The sequence below is a fragment of the Carassius carassius genome, chromosome 10 (genome assembly GCF_963082965.1).
Source record: "Carassius carassius chromosome 10, fCarCar2.1, whole genome shotgun sequence".
Taxonomy (NCBI): Eukaryota; Metazoa; Chordata; class Actinopteri; order Cypriniformes; family Cyprinidae; genus Carassius; species Carassius carassius.
Window position 1 is genome coordinate 21,274,222 of NC_081764.1, and position 24,471 is coordinate 21,298,692.

The window sequence follows — 24,471 nt, forward strand, 5'->3', positions numbered from 1 at the left end:
AAAAAATCTTATCGTAATTAAACCAGAAAAATGTAAAGTAAATGAACAAAAACAATTTTTAAAGTTTGGGCTCATAAATATTAGATCACTCACACCCAAAGCAGTTATTGTAAATGAAATGATCACAGAAAATAGTTTTGATGTACTCTGCTTGACTGAAACCTGGCTAAAACCAAATGATTATTTTGGTCTAAATGAGTCTACTCCACCAAACTACTGTTATAAGCATGAGCCCCGTCAGACTGGTCGTGGAGGAGGTGTTGCAACAATATATAGTGATATTCTCAATGTTACCCAGAAAACAGGATACAGGTTTAACTCTTTTGAAATACTTCTGCTAAATGTTACACTGTCAGACATGCAAAAGAAATCTAATGTATCTCTTGCTCTGGCTACTGTGTATAGACCACCAGGGCCGTATACAGAATTCCTAAAATAATTTGCAGATTTCCTCTCAGACCTTCTAGTTACAGTTGATAAGGCGCTAATCATGGGAGATTTTAATATTCACGTTGATAATGCAAATGATACATTAGGACTTGCGTTTACTGACCTAATAAACTCCTTTGGAGTCAAGCAAAATGTCACCGGGCCCACTCATCATTTTAATCATACACTAGATCTAATTATATCGCATGGAATCGATCTTACTGCTATAGATATTGTACCCCAATGTGATGATATTACAGACCATTTCCTTGTATCGTGCATGCTGCGTATAACTGATATTAACTATATGTCTCAGCGTTACCGTCTGGGCAGAACTATTGTTCCAGCCACCAAAGACAGATTCGCAAATAACCTGCCTGATCTATCTCAACTGCTATTTGTACCCAAAAATACACATGAATTAGACGAAATTACTGACAACATGGGCACTATTTTCTCAAATACATTAGAAGCTGTTGCCCAAATCAAATTGAAAAAGGTTAGAGAAAAACGTACTGTGCCATGGTATAACAGTAATACTCACTCTCTCAAGAAAGTAACTCGTAGTCTTGAACGCAAATGGAGAAAAACTAACTTGGAAGTTTTTAAAATTGCATGGAAAAACAGTATGTCCAGGTATAGACAGGCTCTAAAAACTGCTAGGGCAGAGCATATCCACAAACTCATCGAAAATAACCAAAACAATCCAAGGTTTTTATTTAGCACAGTGGCTAAATTAACAAATTACCAGACGCCACCTGATTCAAATATTCCACCAACGTTAAATAGTAATGACTTTATGAATTTCTTCACTGATAAAATAGATAACATTAGAAATACAATAGCGAATGTAGATTCTACAGCGTCTAACACTTCAGTTTCATCCATCGCACCCAAAGATAAACTGCAGTGCTTTACAAATATAGGACAGGAAGAGCTAAATAAACTTATCACTGTATCTAAACCAACAACATGTTTATTAGATCCTGTACCCACTAAATTACTAAAAGAGCTGTTACCTGTAGCCGAAGAACCGCTTCTCAATATCATTAACTCGTCGTTATCTTTAGGTCACGTCCCAAAACCATTCAAGCTGGCGGTTATCAAGCCTCTTATTAAGAAACCAAAACTAGATCCTAGTGTACTGGCAAATTATAGGCCTATTTCAAATCTTCCATTTATGTCTAAAATTTTAGAAAAAGTTGTGTCTGCTCAATTGAGCACCTTCCTGCATAAAAATGATCTGTATGAAGAATTTCAGTCAGGTTTTAGGCCCCACCATAGCACAGAAACTGCACTTGTTAAAATTACAAATGACCTGCTTCTTGCGTCAGATCAAGGCTGCATCTCATTTCTAGTCTTACTTGATCTTAGTGCTGCGTTCGACACCATAGATCATGACATACTCATAGATCGATTACAAAACTATACAGGTATTCAAGGGCAGGCTCTAAAATGGTTTAGATCCTACCTGTCCGATCGCTACCATTTTGTTTACTTAAATGGGGTGTCATCTCATTTATCATCAGTAAAATATGGAGTGCCACAAGGATCCGTCCTAGGTCCCCTTCTATTTTCAATATACATGTTGCCCCTTGGTAATATTATTAGAAAATACGGAATTAGCTTCCACTGTTATGCTGATGATACTCAGCTATATATTTCAACGAGACCAGATGAAACTTCCCAATTATCTAAGCTAACAGAGTGTGTTAAAAATGTAAAAGATTGGATGACAAATAATTTTCTCCAATTAAATTCGGATAAGACAGAGATATTAATTATTGGACCAAAAAACACCACACAGAATCTTGTAGATTACAATCTGCAACTAGACGGATGTACTGTTACTTCCTCTACAGTCAGAAATCTGGGTGTTATATTGGACAGCAATTTGTCTTTTGAAAATCATATTTCCAATGTTACAAAAACCGCATTCTTCCATCATAGAAACATTGCCAAGCTACGAAACATGTTATCTGTTTCTGATGCAGAAAAGCTAGTTCATGCTTTCATGACCTCTAGACTGGACTATTGTAATGGACTTCTAGGTGGTTGTCCTGCTTCGTCAATAAACAAGCTACAGGTAGTCCAAAATGCAGCAGCTAGAGTCCTTACCAGGTCAAGAAAATATGATCATATTACCCCAATTTTACAGTCTCTGCACTGGCTACCTATTAAGTTCCGTATCAGTTACAAATTATCATTACTTACCTATAAGGCCCTAAATGGTTTAGCTCCTGCGTACCTAACTAGCCTTCTAGCACGCTACAACCCATCACGCACCCTAAGGTCACAAAACGCTGGACTTTTGGTAGTTCCTGGGATAGCAAAGTCCACTAAAGGAGGTAGAGCTTTTTCACATTTGGCTCCCAAACTCTGGAATAGCCTTCCTGATAATGTTCGGGGTTCAGACACACTCTCTCTGTTTAAATCTAGATTAAAAACGCATCTCTTTCGCCAAGCATTCGAATAATGTATCTCTTAAATTGTGAGTGTAGTTGCATCTGCATTTTTATTCTTTAGCTTGGGTTAAACTAATTTTACTTTGTTGGATCAGCAGCTATGCTAATGATGTCTCTATTTTGTTTCTATGTTTTGCCACGGGATTTACATCCCGTGGTAACTAGGATTTACACAAGCTCCAGTCTGGATCCAGAACACCTGAGAAGAGATGATGCTGACCCTCAGAGGACCCCAGATGATGCTAACCTTGAATCAACAAACATAACTAACAATTATTGCTACATGTGTGACTGCATCCTATAATTACTATTAATTAATAATATTGATAGTTCATCATCTAGCTGACTACGTTTTGTATTATTATTATTATTATTTTTATTTTTCTAAAATCCTGTCAAACGTGCACAAACTACTAGCTACTACTAAATATTGTAGAAACATAATTTTCTGTAAAGTTGCTTTGTAACGATTTGTATTGTAAAAAGCGCTATACAAATAAACTTGAATTGAATTGAATTGAGTGCGAGTATGCTCATTATACCATGGTGTCAAACTGTTTTCCTTAACCTTCCTTAAGCGTAAAGGAGCAACTTTATTTAAAGTGCTAGAAAAGAGAGAGTCCATAGTTTCTGTTACATCATCAAGTTGTTCTGAGGTTTTGGATATGCTAAGGAATTTGGATACAAGATAGTGTTTTGCATTTGTCATAACAGTGTGTAGTTTGGTGTGTATGGAACTTATCATTTTATGTTTGTGTATAGAGTTACAAAACATAGAGTACGCAAAAACACAGTTTTTATAAGAACTAAAATTGTTCTGAATATTACATAGTTTTGAAATAGTTTTGCTTTAGCAATAGATGTGTAATGTGTAAGATTTTGAATAAAGAATATGATCATCAGTTAGGATGTTTCTGCAGTACAGCCTCAAGACCTTTGTTTTACTGACCTTTTACTATAGCTTGTGTGGTAAGAAGTATAAAAAGGGAAAATACAGTAGCCTTGAATGATTTCAAAGCATTGTCATTTTATGATGAGCCTGTGGGTAAGGGCTTTGTTGGGTAAATGGTTTGTATACTGGCCACATAGAAGCACTGATGGTTGAACTCTTAAAACCCACATCATGTATGCGTATATATTGGTGAAAAATCCACAATGTCTCACCACAGGTCGGGAAGCCAATCCACACGTCATTGATGGCGTTGAGATCTATGTCTGTTTTAGGCTGCTTACATGTTGTGGTGTGTCTTATCCCACAGTATTACGAGGTGTGGCCTGTATTGCTTCCATTTTTGAAGTAATGAATCACCCAGTACGTCAGTAAAATATGCAAAAAGAAGACCAAAATTTCCTAGGGTCTTATGTGAGCCAAACTGTGTTGCATAAAACAATGTCTGTCATAAGATAAAGGTCTGTCTAAAATGTCTGTCATTATCAGGGTGAAATAAAAAAGCTGATTTTGTAAAAAATTAAGGCAAAATCTGGGAAGGGGATTTTGCAGTGAAGACATCATGGGTGTGCTATATATGGGTAGAATCTCCCAGGGCACAGTCTGTACTGATTGCATGACCACACAAAATAGTAAACATACTTTGCGAGTTTCTCATAAATTCAGGACTTTTAAATCCTTTTTCATGCAGCTGGTGTCCCTGTTGTCCCCTGTGACCTGATGCACATCAGTTGACAGGAATCTTGAGCTGCCTTATATTGAGGGTGCAGTTTGGCTCTCCTTAGCTAAAGACATAGCAATAGTACCTTAAAATAATAGGAAAGCATATAATTAAAAAGTTCTTGTCAAAATAAATTTACAACTGGCTTATTTTACTCAGCCAAGCCACCAAAGTAGTTTACTGTTAATAACATGATGTAAAAGATTTAACAGATTTTAAATTCAGAGGTATTTATGAACAATATGTAAAAAAAAAAAAAAACATTTTTTTAGTGCAGTATGGAGTACCACAAGGCTCAGTACTAGGGCCATTACTCTTCACGCTTTAAATGTTACCCTTGGGAGATATAATCAGGAAACACAGTGTTAGCTTTCACTGTTATGCTGATGAAACTCAGCTCTATAATTATTTGCGGTCCGGCGAAAAATACCAATTTGAAAAACTAACAGAATGCATAGTCGATATAAAAAACTGGATGACGAGTAAATTCTGACTGCTAAATTCTGAAAAATTTAAAAATTTTAAAATTCTTCATGTAATAACCTAGAATGCTATATAAGACTTGATGGCTGCTCTGTCAATTCTTCGTCATCAGTTAGGAACCAATGTGTTCTATTTGATAGCAATCTTTCCTTAGAAAGCCACATTTCTAGCATTTGTAAAACTGCATCTTTCCAAGATTATTTGATTGCTTTATTGGGTGTAAGTAAGAAAATTTTATTTATATAGCACATTAAACATAGCAAAGCTATCCAAAGTGCTGAGCAATGTAAAATAAAAAGTAAGAGGAAACACAGAAAAGAACAAACAAGACATATAATACAATAAAACAGCAATGAAGTGAAATGAAATGAAAATGCTAAGGAAAAAAGATACGTTTTCAACCTCGATTTAAAAATGATAATTGAAGGTGCAAGGCGGCAGTTTAGAGGCAGCTGGTTCCACAGATGGGGGGCAGACTGAAAAGGCTCTGTCACCCTTAGTTTTCATACGGGAACGAGGGACAGGTAAAAGAGCCCTGTCAGCAGATCTTAAAAGTCTGGTAGATGGACAAGGGATTATAAGATCTTTAAGATAAGATGGAGCTTGATTGTTAAGGGCAAACAACAGAATCTTTAACTGAACCCTATAATGGACTGGAAGCCAGTGAAGAGAAGCTAAAATTGGAGTGACATGGTCATTTTCTTTGCCCCAGTCAGCAGCCTTGCAGCTGCATTTTGTACCAACTGGAGGGCCCCAGAATAGAGCCTTGAGGTACTACACTAATAATTGGGGCAGACGATGAGGAAAACTTGCCTAGCTCTACAGAAAAAGACCTATCTTTGAGATATGAGCTAAACCATTTTAAGGCTGTGCCCCTGATACGAATCAGATGTTCTAAACGGCAAATAAGATGATCCACAGTATCAAAGGCAGCTGTAAGATCCAGTAGAATCAATACTGCATTTTTACCAGCATCAACTGCCACCAAAATATCATTGAACACTTTAAGCAAAGCAGACTCCGTACTGTGTTAAGTAGTGAACCCAGAAAATGTTCTAATAAATTAGCTGTATTTAAGAATGTGATCAGCTATAACTGCACAACCTTTTCCAAAAGCTTTGACTAAAAAGATAACTTTGAGACAGGCCGAAAATAGTTAAAGCAACTTTCATGCAAACCCTGTTTCTTAAGCAAAGGCTGAACAACTGCATGCTTAAAGCAGTTTGGAACCACACCAGTGTCCAAAGATGAATTTATTGTGGAGAATAAAACCCTAGGTCTATGATAGTGTGCGCTAATCAGTTCTGAAAAATATTTCGATCTTGCTGACTTAGCAGCGCTCTGAAACTTAACCAGACAATCTTTAAAAATCTCAAGAGACACAGTAAGATGATCATGCTTCCATCTCCTCCCTGCTTTATGGCACGCCTGTCTAAGAGAGCGAGCGCTGTCATCCAACCAATAATAAGATTTAATCTTAGGTTGTTTAACTTTAAAAGGAGCAATCTAAAGAAGGAGGAGAAATCTAAGATATTAGAACAAACTGTGTAAAACAGAGAAATCAAATCATCAGGCCCATAGGATGCCTTTGCAGCATGTAAGATAGATTTTTCAACAGCATTAGCTAGATAGTCATCATTGAACTGAGACACAGTCACTGAGTTTATAAAACGAGAATAAAAACCAGCAGGCTTATTCACAGTGGCAGAGGTTACAGCAGGAACCTTAAAAATAATGGGTTTGTTATCAGAGAAGGAAGCATCATCAATGACAACATCATCTACAGAGGAACCATGTGACATTATAAGGTCAAGTGTGTGACCAAGAACATGAGTTGCTTGATTTATATGTTGAGAAAAACCGAGCGAGTCCAAGATATTACAGAACTCAGCCACCAAAGGACACCCCGGGCAGCAAAAATGTATATTAAAATCACCCAGAAACAGCATACGATCATACAACAGGGCAACAGAAGTTAAAAATTCAGAAAACTCACTGGTAAAATTACTTCCAACATTAGGTGGCCTATAGATGAGAGCACAGAACAGCAGAGATGTATTAGACTGTAATGCCACACACTGTACTTCAAACGATAAAAAAGTTCGAACAAAAACTGATTGAATATTAAGTAATTGTTTAAAAACCATTGCAACCCCACCACCTCTACCAGTAGATCTTGGGGTACTAATAAAACAGCAGTTCGGTGGACAAATTTCTTCAAAAGGTGACAACTAACCAGCACGACCCAGGTTTCAGTCAAGCACAAAATATCCAGATCCCAACGGATAAAAAAGTCGCGTAAAATGAAAGTTTTATTGCAAACAGACCTAGCGTTCACTAAGGCCTTATTCAAAGGAGGCTGTGTTGTCAAGTTCAGATCCAGATGTTGAACCAAGTTCAGTTGGCAAAGATTTGAACAGTTCACTCCTCTTTGATGAATCCGTAAACACACAGGAGCAGAAAAAGTAGATGAGTGAAAAACCGGGAGCTGTAAAGTATAATCCCGTGAACGTTGCGACAGGTGAAGACCCTCCAAGCTCATATTATCCACAGAGAACTCCATCGAAGACAGTATGGAATACGCAATTGCCCTTCTGATTCTCACACGAACAACTCCACAATTACCTCTCTTCCTGCGGCGCTTCCTTAAGTGAGCGCACTCCAGCACGGGTTGGTTGAATGAGGATTGAGAGTGAAAATGCAGAATGGGACACAATCCAGGGTAATCTCCCATACGACTTTTAATATTAAATAAAGCTTGGTGATCGTAGGTAAGCGCTGAGACTGCATGGAATCAGTGCAAAATCATGCATAAAACGAACAGCCCAGATGTGGGGCGAACAGGTACCACAGGTACACCAAACTGAGACAAACTTAAGACAGAGAGACGGCAAGCTGGGTTCACTGGCGCCATCTTGTTTCTTCTTTTTCGAGTCAGCAACCAGGTGGTTGTTCTGCATGCTTAATAAACAAACTCCAGCAAGTCCAAAATGCAGCAGCTAGAGTTCTTACTAGAACCAGGAAGTATGACCATATCAGCCTGGTTCTGTCAACACTACACTGGTTCCTTATCAAACATCGTATAGATTTTAAAATCTTGCTTAATACTTATAAAGCCCTGAAGATTGTGGGGAAGTCATGGCCTAGTGGTTAGAGAGTTTGACTCCTAACCCTAGTGTTGTGGGTTTGAATTTCAGGCCGGCAATACCACAACTTAGGTGCCCTTGAGCAAGGCACTAAATCCCCGACTGCTCCCTGGGAGCTGCAGTATAAATGGCTGCCCATTGCTCCGGGTGTGTGTTCACGGTTTGTGTGTGTTCACTACTGTGTGTGTGCACTTTGGATGGGTTAAATGTAGAGCACGAATTCTGAGCATGGGTCACCATACATGGCTGAGTGTCACTTTTTCACTTTCGAATGGTTTAGCACCTCAGTATTTGAACGAGCTTTTGTTACATTATAGTCCTCCATGTCAGCTGCGTTCTCAAAAATCTGGCAATTTGATAATACAGCATAATGGCAGCATAAATGGTTGCCCACTGCTGCGGGAGTGTGTTCACGGTTTGTGTGTGTTCACTACTGTGTGTGTGTACTTTGGATGGGTTAAATGTAGAGCACGAATTCTGAGTATGGGTCACCACACTTGGCTGAATGTCACATCACGTCAATTTTTCAATTTCGAATGGTTTAGCTCCTCAGTATTTGAACAAGCTCTTGTTACATTATAGTCCTCGACATCTGTTGCATTTTCAAAACTCTAGCAATCTGATAATACCTAGAAGATCATAATCAACTCCTGGCGGCAGATCCTTTTCCTATTTAGTGACTAAACTCTGTAATAACCTACCTAACATTGTTCAGGAGGCAGACACACTCTTTCTGTTTAAATCTAGATTAAAGACCTTTCTCTTTAATCTGGTTTACACATAACACACTAATACGCTTCTAATATCCAAATCCGTTAAAGGATTTTGAACATATAAATATATATATATATATATATATATATATAGAGAGAGAGAGAGAGAGAGAGAGAGAGAGAGAGAGAGAGAGAGCAAATTTCAGAGACTAAAGTTGCCAAACAGCTAGATATAAATACTTTTGTCACAGTTTCTGTCAGTTTGGACCTTTTGTTTGCCGTTTTTGAGTTGATGTCGTCATTCTGTTCTCCTGTGTCATGTCATTAGTCACTCATTTCTCATCTGCCTGTGTACTTAAGTTCCCTTATCAGTTCCTGTCTTTTTCTGTTATTGTTGTTGATTTGCTGCATTTTTTTTTTTGCTGCCTTTGCATCTATGGATTATCATCTTCTTGGAATCTATTTAAACTCTTGTGTGGATTATCTTTGCCTTCGTGTGCCTTTCCTCTATACGAGCGTGACAGAATACCAGACCAAAAGTTGAGCGACATGTTTCCCTCATTTGTTTTCTCATTTTTGAAAGTATTTTATTTTTTTCATGCATTGCCCCAAATTCCATCTCCTCCACTGTCGATACGTCCTGCTTGTTCTACATCAACACCATGTACAGAGCGCAGTTGTCCGTAGATGGTCCTTGAGGGGATTTCGTCATCTTCATGGTGGGTGCTGGCGAGCTGTATCTTGCCACTGACTCCTTACATTGATGAGCCCCACTTCTGATGCAGTACCCAGCCAATCACCACCCCGCTGTGTGATGCCCCAGCAAGAGCCCACAACAGACAGAGCGCCAGAGTTTGAGAAGTACAGAGCCATTGCTGATAGGAGCGACAGTCCTGAGGATCACTATGGAGCCAGAGCCTCTCATGATGTCTGACCAGGTGTCTCAGCCACCATTAGAGCTCACATGTGTGGATACTGCAGTGGAAAGCGAGGGTGCGGAGGAAAGCCCTGCCCACTGCACCACCTCTGAGGCTAGGGCTGCATGATAAATCAAAATTAAATTGAAATCGTGATTAGGCAGAAGCTGAGATTGTCATGCATATCTTGACAGTGAAGCACGGTTCTGTGATCAGTTGTGAATTTCCATCCAGATGGCACTCTCGTGTGGAAACTTCTAATGTGACCTGTTGAAGAAACCCGGTGTTTGCTGAATAAAAAATAGTTTTAAATGCTTTCATTGATTCAACGTGACTAATAAACACACAACTATGGCAATACATGGTTTTTCTGAGTCCTTATTATAATTTTCATCATAATAAAATATATCTATAATGCAATGATAATCGACATAGTCTTTATCACTGCTTAGAAAACTATGGAATATGTTGTGTGCCTTATTCTGTGTAAGAAGCCACATCATCTCACTGAAGGATTTATTTCAAACACTTGACTGATGTTATGAAATGACTAAAAACGTTATTAAATGTGCTATTTTCACATGTTATCAGGTGGAGTGGCATTTAGGTCTAGTTAACTGAGAAGCTACACAAACAGGTATCATTATCGCAAAAGATTTCTTCAATTTTATAATCGTAAGATTATATTGTCAGCATTTTTTTTGTAGCTTGTCAGAGATCTATGGCTCTGTGTAGTAAATGCTGCTCCATCTGAAAGCAGGAGATTAAGATTTACTACTAATCACAGAACCAGCTTTACTGACAAGATGTGCATGACAATTACATTCAATTTATTGTGCAGCCCTTTCTGAGGGTGAGTAAGAATTGGACTTAGAGACGGATATTACCTGTCTTCTGCCATCCTTGGAACTTCCTGTTTGCCCTGAACTATCTGTCTGTCCTGTTACAACCAGGGAGGCCGTTAATGAACTGTCCATCTGTCCTGTCTGCCTTGAACTATCTATCTGTCCTGTTTCGACCACGGAGTTCATTCCCCTATTTATAGCTGGGAGTCACTATTTGGTGTGTGTGGGCAGCATACACCATCCAAGAACCTCTTGACTGTTATGAACTCCCAACCACCATCCCTCCCTATTCCACGACCTCTGCATCAATCCTCACCATCACCTCCTCTGTCTCCTTGAAGCCCCTCTGCTAATCGTACACTCATTTGTCAACCTGCCCTCACCTCGGGACTGCACTCCTCTGGCAGCACCTCGTCCCTCTGGCTCCGTTGGCCCTTCCTCCGGCTCCTCCTTGGTTATCTGTCACTCTGGCTGCACCATGGCCTTCCAGATCCCCACCTACACATCAGACAACTGAGCCATTTCTGCTCTGCCTTGGCACTCTGGATCCTCTGCATTACCCTGGCTCGTCGGCTCTCTGTCTGGACTCTCTGTCCAGCTTTTCTTCTATCTGCTCCACTGCTGTCTGTAAGCCCCCTGGAGTCGTCAGCCCTTCCTCCACCATAGCTCCTTCTTCCATTGGCTCCACCATGGGGCATTATGTTGGTTGTGGTCTGGGTTCCGCCTGGCTCCTCTTGCTCCAAGTCCCTCCTGTCTCCATCCTGGCACCTCCCTCCATCTGGTCCCTCACGGTTCCTCCTGATTCCTCCATGGCTCCTTCCTCGGTCGTCGCCGCCCTCTTCATCTGCCTGCCTTCCTGCCTGCCCTACTGTCTACTGTTACCATCCCAGCTCCACTTCTTTGTCCTCCTCCTAAGTCACCCTTCCGTCCCACTCTGTTTTTGTGGCATGAGGTTGTGCCTTCCGGAAGTGGGGTGATTTTTGTAATTTTTGTAATTTTACAAATTAACAAAAATAAACAGTTAATATATAGTGAATGAATATAGTGTATTTATATATTACCACAATCCTAAAAAGAGGTTTCTGTAAAAGAGGTTGTTCATTCTTGATACTTCCTGTTGCATTAACTAATATTCATAAATTGAACCTTACAGTATAATGATCCTCTTTTTAAATACAAATATTTTAATAAAAAATTGGGCTGGGTTGATTGATGAGGAGGAAATAGTGGATGGCATAATAGTTAATAAAAGTAAAATTGATTGCTCCATAAAATGTTTGTACAAAACTTAGCAACAATGAACAATTTTAAAGCTTGAACATCTTTCCAGAGTATGTGATGAAAGTTGTTATCAAGAAATGTCTCATTACTGACATTAATTAAATATTCATGTCATAATTTGATTCATGATGCCCGTTACCTTAAAAAAAATACTAATTTATTTAGAGGATGGATTGCAGTGCCATAAAGTGGGTGTGCACATTCTGACCTTATCCCTTAGCTATAAGTGTAGACACGAACTTGTCCATGCGGATTTGCATGACTTGTGAGTGTGCTGAAAATGCCTCCACTGACAGCAATGAAATTACAAATGGTGAGTATGATCATCGTCTGCCTGCGACACTTAACGAGACCTTTTGCACAGTTTTTCTTTTTTGTCATTTTATCATGCTGTTTTACATAGTACGAAACGGTTATAAATGAGGACGAAACCAATTTAAAGCGCATTGTGTGCTGATGCTTTAACAAAGTAATGCAGTGTTCAGTCGAGAAGCGCAGGTGAATGAAACAGCTGATCAACTGGTATTTTCGCTCTAAGTATAAAAGCATTCGCATTTGGTGAATCATACCGACTTGTTCGGAGTCAGAACGCGCGACAAAATTAAACATACTTTTTAATCTGCACCAAATGCTGTCTGGTTACTCACTTGGTTTTAAGACAGAGATATAATTTACCTTGCTTTATTTACGCAGAATCAGCATGCTTCACAGTAAGGTTATTGTGTGTTGAGTGTCCCTTGAGTATGCTATTTGCATGGCTCTGCTTTCAGTGGAACATCTCTTTGATAGGAAATGTTGCAACACTAGGTTTATATTAACACTAATAAGAGTTATCTATAGATCTATTGTTTGTATTGCATTTGATGTTACAGTTTGTATGATACACTCCATTAAGTAGTGTAATAATAAAATATTTACATAAGTACATAAGCTTATTATTAGACATATACTAATTAAATATACAGCATAAAGAACCTTGCCATTTTTATTCTTTGTATTATCTTAATATGATTCCCCCCCCCCCTAAGGGTGTTCTAAATTAGTTGAAAGTACTTAAAATACGCATCTTAATTTGCACCGTGGTGTAAGAGTAATAATAATAATAATAAGTATTATTATTATTATTATTATTATTATTATTATATGCAATAACAATAACATTATATATAATATATAGCATAATATTGACAGAGTTTTGCAATTTTTATTTTATTCATAAAGTGTTTGTGAAGACAGGAAACAATGGAGGGTAGAGCGTGGTAATATGTGTAGACTGAGACTCACAGAGTCTCGCAATGAGCCTACCCCTAAACCTAAAACGTACCTCTAGCCATACCCATAATGTGAACCCTAATCATTATAGGCACAAATACAAATCCCCTATTAGATTTGAAAAACATGAAGTGAGAACACGATGAGTACATTGATCATATGCTTTATATTTGATGTAGGTGCATAGTTAGATGCATGATACAAAATTTGGTCTGTATGGTTTTATATCATTCAAGTTGTTCCTGTGTTCAGTTTTTGTACAGCTCTGTATGGATTGTGACTTTTAGGATCTGTAATTTCCTGTAATGTGCTTTGCATGTGTAGCTCTTTGTGGTTCTGCAACATTATTTGCATGAATCCATGTTTTGGAGATAATTATCAATAATGTCAAACGTCAATGGGCTTTCCATGTGTCTTTTTTTAAGGAAAACTATATATGACTATATAATGTGGAATCACATGGTGGCACTAGAGTAATGGTGGTTAAGCTGGGGTTTAGTATGGAAACAGTGGGTTTGTTATCTAAATGAGGCCTTCCGTTATTGGGAGAGTCTGAAAGAGTTTGAACTTCCCTAAATGTTATCTTTCTATTTGGCTGTTGCTACAGTAATACCTTAAGGAAGAATAAAGAGGTAGTTCTTAAATTAAGCACAGCTTGTTTTCACCATTTGCATTAAATAAGTTATGAACACAATGTCATCAAATATTAATAGAGAAAGGAAGAAGAAAGTGAGGTTATTTTATTTATTTTTTTTAGAGCTATTAGTGCAAGTCCAGCTTAAGGCTATTTTAGTGCTTGCAATGACAACTTGGATACACAAGTTATGACGCCCAGTAAAAGAAAGGCCCAAAGCTCCGTAGAAACAAGTTAAAATGGCTTGATAAATGTGTTTTAATCTCATGTTTGATTTTGTTAACACTGTCAGCTAGACCAACAAACATTATTGTGACGAGTGGGGCGGGGCCGAGAGACGTGCGAACTGAAGCGACGACAGTGAAGGACGAGAGAGAACCAGGCCTGGACTTTATTTTGTATTTGGTTTTTATTTTATGCAGTGCCTGGCGGTGGCACTGGACAGCCCTCGGCGGACGGCACGACACTCCTCCGCCGCCAGGTGGACGGCGACGGCTCCTCCGGTTTTGGGCAGCTTTAATAATCAAAATAAAGACAAAACAGCATGTCAGCCCGTCACGGATGACTGATGCGCACAAATAAAAACCAAATACAAAATAAAGTCCAGGCCTGGTCCTCTCTCGTCCTTCACTGTCGTCGATCCAGTTTTATATCCTTCCATCTCCTCCGTGGGACTCGAGACCGGTGGGTCGAACAGGTGTCGCTCATCTCCAATCACTCCACCGGCCTCGCTCCTGTTCCCACGTCTCTCGGCCCCGCCCCACTCGTCACAATTATACTCAATTAAACCTTATACTTAAGATTAAAATTTAATTATGTCCCATTGGTATACATTGATAGAATGTTTACCTTTCAAAATAAAACCAACAACAACATCATTATATTACTAAATTTGCAGGGTATTTGTCTTGAATTTATATATTCATATATTTCCAGGATAAATATTATAATGGAGATAATATTAGTGTATGTTAATTAATTATTATTATTTATAAATGAATTAATAATCATATTTATTTATATATATTTACTCCAATTCATTTTCTAATTAATGAATGACTGGGCTATTCCTTTAAACATCACAAAGTTTAAAATGACTGACTTTGGAGGTGTCTTATTTGAATTAAAATCAAGTGGGAACTCTCTTTTCTTTCTGTGCATTATATGCCAGGCTGATGGCTCAATGATGAGGATGAAAGGAGAAACACAGCCTTGTTTCATGTTAGGTTTTCAAGAGAGTGAATGGATAGCCCACAGGGCCCAGAGAGAGAGAGCTGGTTAGATTTTTAGGAAGAGTGCAAATGTTGTGTATATTAGATTAGATTAGATTAGATTTAACTTTATTGTCATTGCACATATGGGTACAAGGCAACGAAATACAGTAGTACAGGGGAAGAAGAGATACAGCATAACATTAGGAAAGAGAGGAGAAAAAAACAACACCCAGACTATGCTCCTTTGGGAGCACAGTGTGAGAACAGGAAAAACACCTCAGCAACAAAAGCTCATAATCAATACACCATAAACACACAACTTTGCAACTGAGGACGGAAATGGGGCGGGGGTGGTCAAGGTAATCTAACACAGGCCATCCGGTCCAACAGCCATTACAGCACTGGTCACAGACCCGCTGGTCAGACTGGTGGTACAAAGCGGCGAAGGCGAGGGATGGGGGGTGAATGCATATCTGTATACATGTACGTATGTGTGTGTGTGTGTGTGTATTATTTTAACTGAACAGAGATGATATCACTGAATTCAATGATTAACCTATCTTTAACTGTCATTTTGCATTATTGACATTTGCTAATGAATGTTGTTCAGTTGCTTTGACGCAATGTATTTTGTTTAAAGCGCTATATGAATAAAGGTGACTTGACTTGACTGTGAGCTGCTCTATCAGAGTACCACGAGAGCCCCCTCCTTAGAACAGTATTTAAAATCAATGTTATGGCAAGTGTGCACGTGAAGTCTTTGCGCACTTTCTGAAATCCACACTGTGGTTCACACGCTAGTGCTCTGCGTTCTTTCTAAAATCCTATATTTATATTTAATCATTTAGCAGACACTTTTATCCAAAGCGACTTACAAATGAGAACAATAGAAGCAATCAGATCAACAAGAGAACAACAACAGTATACAAGTGCCATGACAAGTCTCAGTTCGTCTAGTACAGAACGCATAGCCAGGGTTGTTTTTTTATATATATAAATGAAAGACAAGAAAAGAAAGAAAAGTGCTAGTATTAGTTGGTTAAGTGCAGGCAAAAAAGAGTCTTTAGATGTTTCCTGAAAATGAGTAAAGACTCATCTGTACGAATTGAGATTGGGAGGTCATTCCACCAGCTGGGCACAGTCCAGAAAAAGGTCCATGATTTTGAACTTCTTTGGGATGGCACCACAAGGCGTCGTTCACTTGCAGAGCGCAAACTTCTGGAGGGCACATAAGATTGAACTAGTGAGTTTAGGTATGTTTACGCTGTGCCAGTGGTCATCTTGTAGGCAAGCATCAGTACCTTGAATTTGATGCAAGCGGCTACTGGTAGCCAGTGTAACCTGATGAGGAGAGGAGTAACGTGAGCTTTTTTTGGCTCATTGAAGACAACCCTCGCTGTACATGCATAGTATATGCAGAAAGGCCCGCCAGGAGAGCATTACAATAGTCCAGTCTGGAGAGAACAAGAGCTTGGACAAGAAGTTGGGTGGCTTGCTCTGACAGGAAGGGTCTAATCTTCCTAATGTTGTATAAGGAAATCTGTAGGACCAGGTCATTGTAGCAATATGGTCTGTGAAGCTTAAGTGATGATCCATCACAACTCCTAGGTTTCTGGCTGTCCTGGAAGGAGTTATGGTTGACGAACCCAGCTGTATAGAGAAGTTGTGATGAAACAATGGTTTGTTGGGACCACCAGGAGTCATGTCTTAGTAAGGTTGAGCTGAAGGTGATGGTCATTTATCCAGCTAGAAATGTCATTCAGACAGGCTAAAATGCGAGCAGCTAATGTCAGGTCATCTGGTTGGAATGAGAAGTAAAGTTGGGTGTCATCAGCGTAGCAGTGATAAGAAAAGCCATGCTTCTGAAAGACAGATCCTAATGACACCTTGAGGAACCCCAGGGCCAAGATGTTGTGACTTAGAAACATCACCCCTCCAAGACACCCTGAAGGATCTATCTGAGAGGTAGGACTTAAACCACAGGAGTGCGGTTCCAGAGATGCCCATCTTTCTGAGGGTGGACAGAAGAATCTGGTGATTAACGGTGTCAATAGTAGCAGACAGGTCCAGTAAGATGAGAACTGAGGATTTTGAAGCTGCTCTTGCCAGTGGCAGGGCTTCAGTAACCGAGAGCAGGGCAGTCTCAGTTGAGTGGCCATTTTTGAAGCCAGATTGGTTGCTGTCCAGGAGGTTGTTCTGTACAAGAAACATAGAAAGCTGGTTGAACACAGCTTGCTTAAGTGTCTTTGCAATGAATGGAAGAAGGGATACTGGTCTGTAGTTTTCTAGAAGCGCTGGATTTAGCACTATATGGTGAGGGCCCTGCGCGGTTGCTTTGTGCCCTTTCTTGTATTGGTAAAAGCCCCGCTCATCTTGGGCGCCACTCCACCTATGTATCCTCGGATACCTATCCAAACAGGGTGTTGCTACTAAGGATCTGTTGAGACAGCTCCTTCAGCAAGAGTTGGTACCTAGTGTTTGCCATGATTCTGGCCTGCACTCCCCTCAGCATGGCAGTGTCGGTCTACTGTTCCCCATAGCAACTCCGAGAGGACGCAGTTTGAAGTTCCCTTGAAGGGGAACGTCTCAGGATACGAATGTAACCCTGGTTCCCTGAGAAGGGAATGAGATAATGCATCCTCTAGCTCCCTGCCATGCTTTGGACGCAAGTTCAGACAAAGAAGTGAATGATGTGTTCTCCCAGTGCCTATTTATCTATAGTCGCCGGTAGTGACGTCAGGGGCTGTCGTCGGCCAACTCGTTGGTTTTCTTCAATATATGCTTCAGACATGGGTCAAGACGAGGTGTTCCCCATAGCGACCCCTAGAGGATGCACTGTCTGACAACACTGTTCCTACTCAGGGAACTATGGTTACATTTGTAACCTGAGACATTCTCCTGCATCTGCACTGGTTCCGTCCAGCCCTGAATCTCCTGTGTCTCCACTGGTTCTGCCCAGCTCAAGTCCTCCTGTGTTCCCTCCCAGCCTCCCTCTCCCACCTCCTCTTAAACCAGCCAGTTCCTTAGCTCCATCTCCGCTTGTCAGTCCCACAGCTCACCCTCAGTCAGTGCCATCTGGGTGCTCTGATCCACCTTGGGACTTTCAGGCTGCGCCTTGGCATGAGGATCCCCTGTCTCCGCTTTCGGGCTCCCTCATCTTTACAGTGGCCCATCATCCCACCAGCTCCCTCTTCCTTCCGGCTCCGCCTTGGTCAGTCGCCGTCCATCCACCGCCTCGGGACTCCACTCCTCTGGCCACCAGTAGTGATGGGAAGTTCAGTTCTTATCCGCTAACTGGTTCTTTAGGACAGTTCGATTCAATAAACCAGTTGAAAAAAAAAAAAAAAAACGGTAGCACTTTATTTTACAGTCCTGTTCCTCATGTACATACTGTGGTAATTATATTATAGTAATTACAATAACTATGTAATAACTAGGTACTAACCCTAAACCTACCCCTACCCCTAAACCTAACCCTACCCCATGTAGTTACCTTGTATTACCAGAACTTTCTTAGATAAATACACTGTAAGTACACCATAAGTACATGTTAGTACACGTACTGTAAAATAAAGTGCAACCAAAAAAATGGTTCACCGGTTCTTTTGCGCTCTACGTAATGACGTCATTTGCAATGATTGCCCTTTATTCAAGCCTTCGGTTTACCCGGGCTCATAACATTAGCACAGAATCAGTTCAGAATCAATCACCAAAAGAACCAGTTCGGTTCAGACGCGCTGTGTCAGTCTGCTTCACGCTGAATCACAGTATCATCAGCTTCTCGGTTCTCGAATCGGACGCGTCTGACAGAAACGGTTCTCGGTTCAGTGTACTGGTGATCCGAAAACAGATGCAACCGGTTCTTGACTCGAGAATGAGTCAATTTTTCGTTCGTTATCTGGCTCGGCTTGGTGTTCATCTTCAGTTCTCTCTTCACAGCAGTTCAGTCAGTGTACTGTTTGAGTAAATAAATTACTCCAGGATATTGGTTTATTTTAACTCAGAGGGAGTGTCAGCTATGTTAAAAAAGTTAACAGCTTAAGTAATTTGTGGATTAATGCTTATTGGAGATGCGAACCATTTCAAACGATTCAGTTCTCTTTGGTGAACTGGTTCAAGAAGAACCGGTTAAATCGAATGATTCATTCGTGAACCGGGCATCACTACACTGCAGTGTTGTGAACGCACTCACAACAGACCCGGAAGAGAAGACAATGCTGAATAAAGTCGTAATTTTTTTTTTTTTTTTTGATAGTACCTAGTATTTAATTACTCAACGTTCAGAACGATTGTTATGCTGCGCCGCGGCCACGCGACACTGTTTCAGACGGACCCTTTACAATGTTGCACTTCTAAGCAGCGACTGCGAGGCGTGGTGAGGGTAAACTCAGCAGTGCTCTGGTGTTACGTTATAACACCTGTTTCACACATAGTCCATCTGCAGTGCGTATTATCAGATTCCAGCTGCACAAGGTTGCGGTCCGTCAGTGCGTTCCCGGAGCGGTGCGTCTGCAGCAGTGCAGCGATCGTTTACGTAGGCTACTGAGTCTATTTTTGCTGTGCTGCAGGCACTGAATTGAACGTGATAGCACGTTGTTCGCTGAAAAAATGAACATGGATTGACATGGAAACGCAGTCATTTCACAATAAATGTATACTAATTAAAGCCTACTGTGTTTCACACGCAACACAGGTTTTTGGCTAGGTTTAAAACAAGAAAAATAGCACTTTTAGATAAACAAGGAAAACAATATATATGTTCACTTTTATGGAAGCAGAAAAACAAAGTTCATTAAGACCTGTGGGATTGCTTGTAATAAAGATATAAATGCAAAATGCACAAGAATGTTTCTGTCTGTGGTGTTTTAATTTTAAATATTTTAACAAGAAAAGTCATAGGCTAATTATTGTGTTTAAAAGTTTTGCTTCTTGCTTGAGCACCGTATTATACAAACCTAGAAGTAAAATGCATGAATAATGCGTTGTTTATATTTATTGAGTTTAAACTAATGTCTATAACTATGAAAGATTTTTACTGTTCTGTGATAAAAGACTCACAATGCTAATATATATATAAAAGAAAAAATTAGCAGATAAATTTCCTTGATTTTTATAAAAATGTTTTATTTATTAAAACTAACAAAGTATGTTTTTTTTTACATTGAACAATGATGGAGCTATTCTTTACCCATCTTCTATGGTGTTTTCTTAGCAGCATACTGTATAAAACAAAAACAGCTCCTTATAAAAAAAAATGAAAATGTTATATTAGTTATGAACAAATACAAAGATGTAACTTTTTATATGGAACTCTATAACTCTTTATATTGAGTGTGTTTTTACTCAATTGGTTCTCTATAGGGCTTATGTTTTTTGGAACAAAGCAGGAATTACGGTCTGTCTGAAATGGGCTCGTGAAGGAATATTGTAACGGGGATTAATTACATTAACCATGTTCTTAAAATCCACGTTTTCCACTACAGCACAGTTACTCATTGCGCGGCTCGTCAAGCTATAACTGGCGGCTCGCATAGTAGCTTACAGTATCACACTGCCACTTGCCTTCAGAGCATGTGAGGCGGGAGCGAGCGGGGAGCGCGAGCGGGCGGATCTTGGACAGAGCGCATGAGCGGCAATTTCAAAAGGACGGTGGACGGAGCGTCGCATTTCCCGCTCCAATTTCGCTCTGCTCACACCACGAGTCTGAAGCATGCTCATTCAAGCCTGACCCTGAATCCATTAGTCTTGCACAGTCATCAACAGTAGACTATTTTCAAGCAAAACTCGGCTCAATAATGGGGTTCAAAAAGTAAAATGAGAATTCATACAGGTGTAGCCTATCAATATAAGTCGCACTAAGACTGCTTTAAAACTTTCACTGAGACCTCAAACAGAAAGCACAAAGCCTGTTTTTAAATTTGATTTCGTTTTGTATTAATTGTATCTTAATTTTAATCAAGGTTTCATCAACCAATTGTCTGGATTTAATAAGAAGTAAATAGAAAATAGATAACCACGATACGAAGGAGCCGGTGTGAACCTGGAGTTTGTCTCATGAATGAACCGAAACTCAGCGTATAGCCTACTTGCCTCACAGACCCGACAAATAGGCTATATATAAAGCTTGAAATGTCTACTTTTAAACAAAACAATTCAAAACGAAAGAAAACAGACTGCTCTCCCTCCCGTATGAAATGTGCATTTCTCTCAGCCGCATTCACTACGGCGAAGATCACGAGTCAGCATCTTTCTAGCCGACAGACATAAAAAAAAATTAAATGTCTTCTGCTATATTTTACATATTCATAATCATTAATTTTGCCGGTTTGTTGTGACAGCTTTTAGGTGCCCTTAAATGTAACATGAATGCATCAGCACTGAAAACATAGAGATTTTTTTTTCTTTTGGGGGCATTTTGTTTGACATGCATGCCAGCTTTCGCTCATCCCACTATTAAAGTAAATCTGTTCTTAAACGAAAATGTATTGGCCGTGTTATTTCTTTTTTGTGGGATGTCCAATTTATATGTAGAAATGCACATTTGCAAAGGTGACTTAGTATGTTGTCGTAAAAGTGGCTCGCCTTTTGATTTTGCTCTGCCAATGTGGCTCTTGTGAAAAAAATAGTGAGGATCACTGGACTACAGAGTAAGGGGCTCGCTCACTCAGTACACGCTGAAGGCTCGTTGCAAAATGGCTTATGCGTTTAACAGACCAGAAATAGAAGATCCTCCAATAACCAACAGGTCTGGTGTTTGGGTGCACTTTGGATTCCCTGTTAAACGCATTGGCCATTTTGCAACGCGCCTTCAGCCTGTATTGCTGAGTGAGCGAGCGCCTGACTGAGTAGCCTAACATAAACATATAAGTTGGTGTTTTTTTCTTCTTCGGGGGTGTCAGGGGCGTTGCCTGTTAAGTCGTTTGGGTTATTGGGCTACCTTGTTGAACGCATATCATTATATTTCACTTTTTTTTATTTTCCAAATATAATTAATTAGTCCAACAAACCGTTCGGTCCATAATGCGTACCGCGTACCGAACCGAAAGCCTCGTACCTAACGGTTCAATACGAATACGCGTATGGTTACACCCCTAATATATATATATATATATTAGTGGTGGGCATAGATTTTTTTTTTTTTAATCTAGATTAATCTCACTGTGATCTTGAAATTAATCTAGATTAAAATGGCTCATTCGAATTCTGCCGAAGGCATTCAAAATATGTGTGTTACCCAAATAAAATTGACAAACAGTAAGTCTTTGAGAAAGGGGTTAAAAAGCTAGGTGGTGCATTAGAAAAGGGGCTCATCTCCTGTTTCCAAAATGCATCACAAAGTGCTTGAAAAAGCTGTAAACTAATTCCACATTGCACAAGGTGCAAACAACCTTACGCCTGTTTCACACATACTCCGTCTGCAGTGCATATATGTTGCATATTTTTTACGCACCCATGTTAACAGATTCCAATTGCGTTCCAGTAGCGTTGCGTCTGCAGCAGTGCAGCGATCGTTTACGTACCGAGTAGTGAACTGCAAACGAGTCCTGTGTGAAAGCACATCGAGTCCGTGCTGCACCACATACGTAACGCACACGGACTGCATACGCACTGCAGACGGAGTATGTGTGAAACAGGCGTGAGCAGGGCCGTAGCTGGGGTCAGCGGGGAACCGGTGAAGGTTGTACCAATGGGCCCTGTTTGAAATTGTTTAATTTGTATGTTCATTTATTTTTATTTATTTGTGATATTTACACAATGTTTAAGTTTTTTTCAAGTTTGTAGGTGTCAAGGTACAGAAACCAAATAATTAAATGTAAAATAGCACTGGATAGTCTTCAATGTAAAAATGAAATATACAATCAAACCTACATTTATTCAGACACCTTCAACATTTCTCACATTATTACAGTTTTGCTATATATATCAAAAATTATATCTAAAATATATATAAAAAAATATATATAAAAAATATATATATAAAAAAATTATATATATAAAAAAAATTATATATGTATTTGTCGGCACAAGAGCAAAAATAAGCAAATTCGATGTTCAAGTGTTTTGAGACGCCTTTCTCTGCGTGAGCCCTGAACACCAGAACACCGCGAGTACTGAATTGGGCTCTTTCACATCTTTTTGTTTTTTCAAACTGCGATTTTGTATTTGTTCGTTCAGGTGCAGGAGGTACTTCGAGGAGAACTTCGCAGAAGAGAGCTCGGTTCAGTGTCGCTGTCCGTGATACATCTCTCGGTCTCTCTCGTGTGCACCGAACACAGCGCGCGAGTAACCAGCTGACTTTATTCTGTTCAGCTTTTCCGCATCTTGTTTTTGGATGCTTTGATGTTTAAATCGACAAGCGGTAAGGCTTAAAAACACGTGAAAAAGATAAGCTTTCGTGACGATGCGCAGCAGTGGCCCGTCAACTGTCCTGAGCATCTTTTTAGGCTGGCCTCAGCCAGTCGGTTATATTAAATATCAAGGTGAAAGTCATCATAGCTTGCTTAGTATAGACCCAGCTCCCAACCCAACTTTGAGAATAGATTAACGGCGATATTTTTTTTATCACCCGATAAGAGTCTCACATTAACGCAGCATGTTAACGCCGATAACGGCCCACCACTAATATATATATATATATATATATATATATATATATATATATATATATATATATATATATATAAAGGCGGCAACACCTTTATATAGTGCTCCAGCACCTTAGCCGCAAGCATGTCTTGGAATATCAACCAGCAGAAAATTTATTGTACACCTGATTATGCATGAAAAAAAAAAACGTCATAAACCGGAAAACCGGCATAGTTTTGAAAAAAAAAAAAACCTGATATAAATTATTAGGTCAAACCGCCCAGCACTAATGGACAGTATACCATACATACATTTTCAATAGAGGGACAGAAAGCTCTCGGACTAAATCTAAAATATCTTAAACTGTGTTCCAAAGATGAACAGAGGTTTTACAGGTTTGGAACGACATGAGGGTGAGTCATTAATGACATAATTTTCATTTTTGGTTGAACTAACCCTTTAAATAACAAAATAAATATTGTGCCATAGACTTTAGACCAGGTTTGCGTTAGTCTCTGGCGCAGGCTATTTTCAGCTCCTTAAAATAGCAACACCTCTTTTTTAGAATGGGCGCAAATGCATTTTCTAATTAAACGACGTGGCGCTGGATGGGGATATCCGGACTGAAACTAGCTCCTTGCGTTGCATTGCGCCAGGTGTATGATAGGGCCCAGTATCTTTTTGATATTGTGGCCAAATCTGTCCGACCTCCGCATTACTTGAGGATGTGCTAATCGCCTTCCTGATATTGATGATCTTCTCAGAAATGAAGGAAGCAAACTCCTTGCATTTGGTGTCTGAGAGCATTTTACTGGG

The 24,471-nt window shown here is 39.6% G+C and overlaps 1 protein-coding gene across 1 annotated transcript in view; it reads left to right on the top strand.

Moving 5' to 3' along the window:
• Positions 1-12,164: 12,164 nt before the first annotated feature.
• The window catches only part of LOC132151961 (tumor necrosis factor receptor superfamily member 11B-like), a 60,047-nt gene continuing 47,740 nt past the window's right edge, over positions 12,165-24,471 (top strand). Inside the window, exon 1 of the mRNA XM_059560536.1 lies at positions 12,165-12,262. Coding sequence (XP_059416519.1) covers positions 12,230-12,262 — 33 coding nt within the window. The 5' untranslated portion in view covers positions 12,165-12,229. The remainder of the gene's footprint in view (positions 12,263-24,471) is intronic.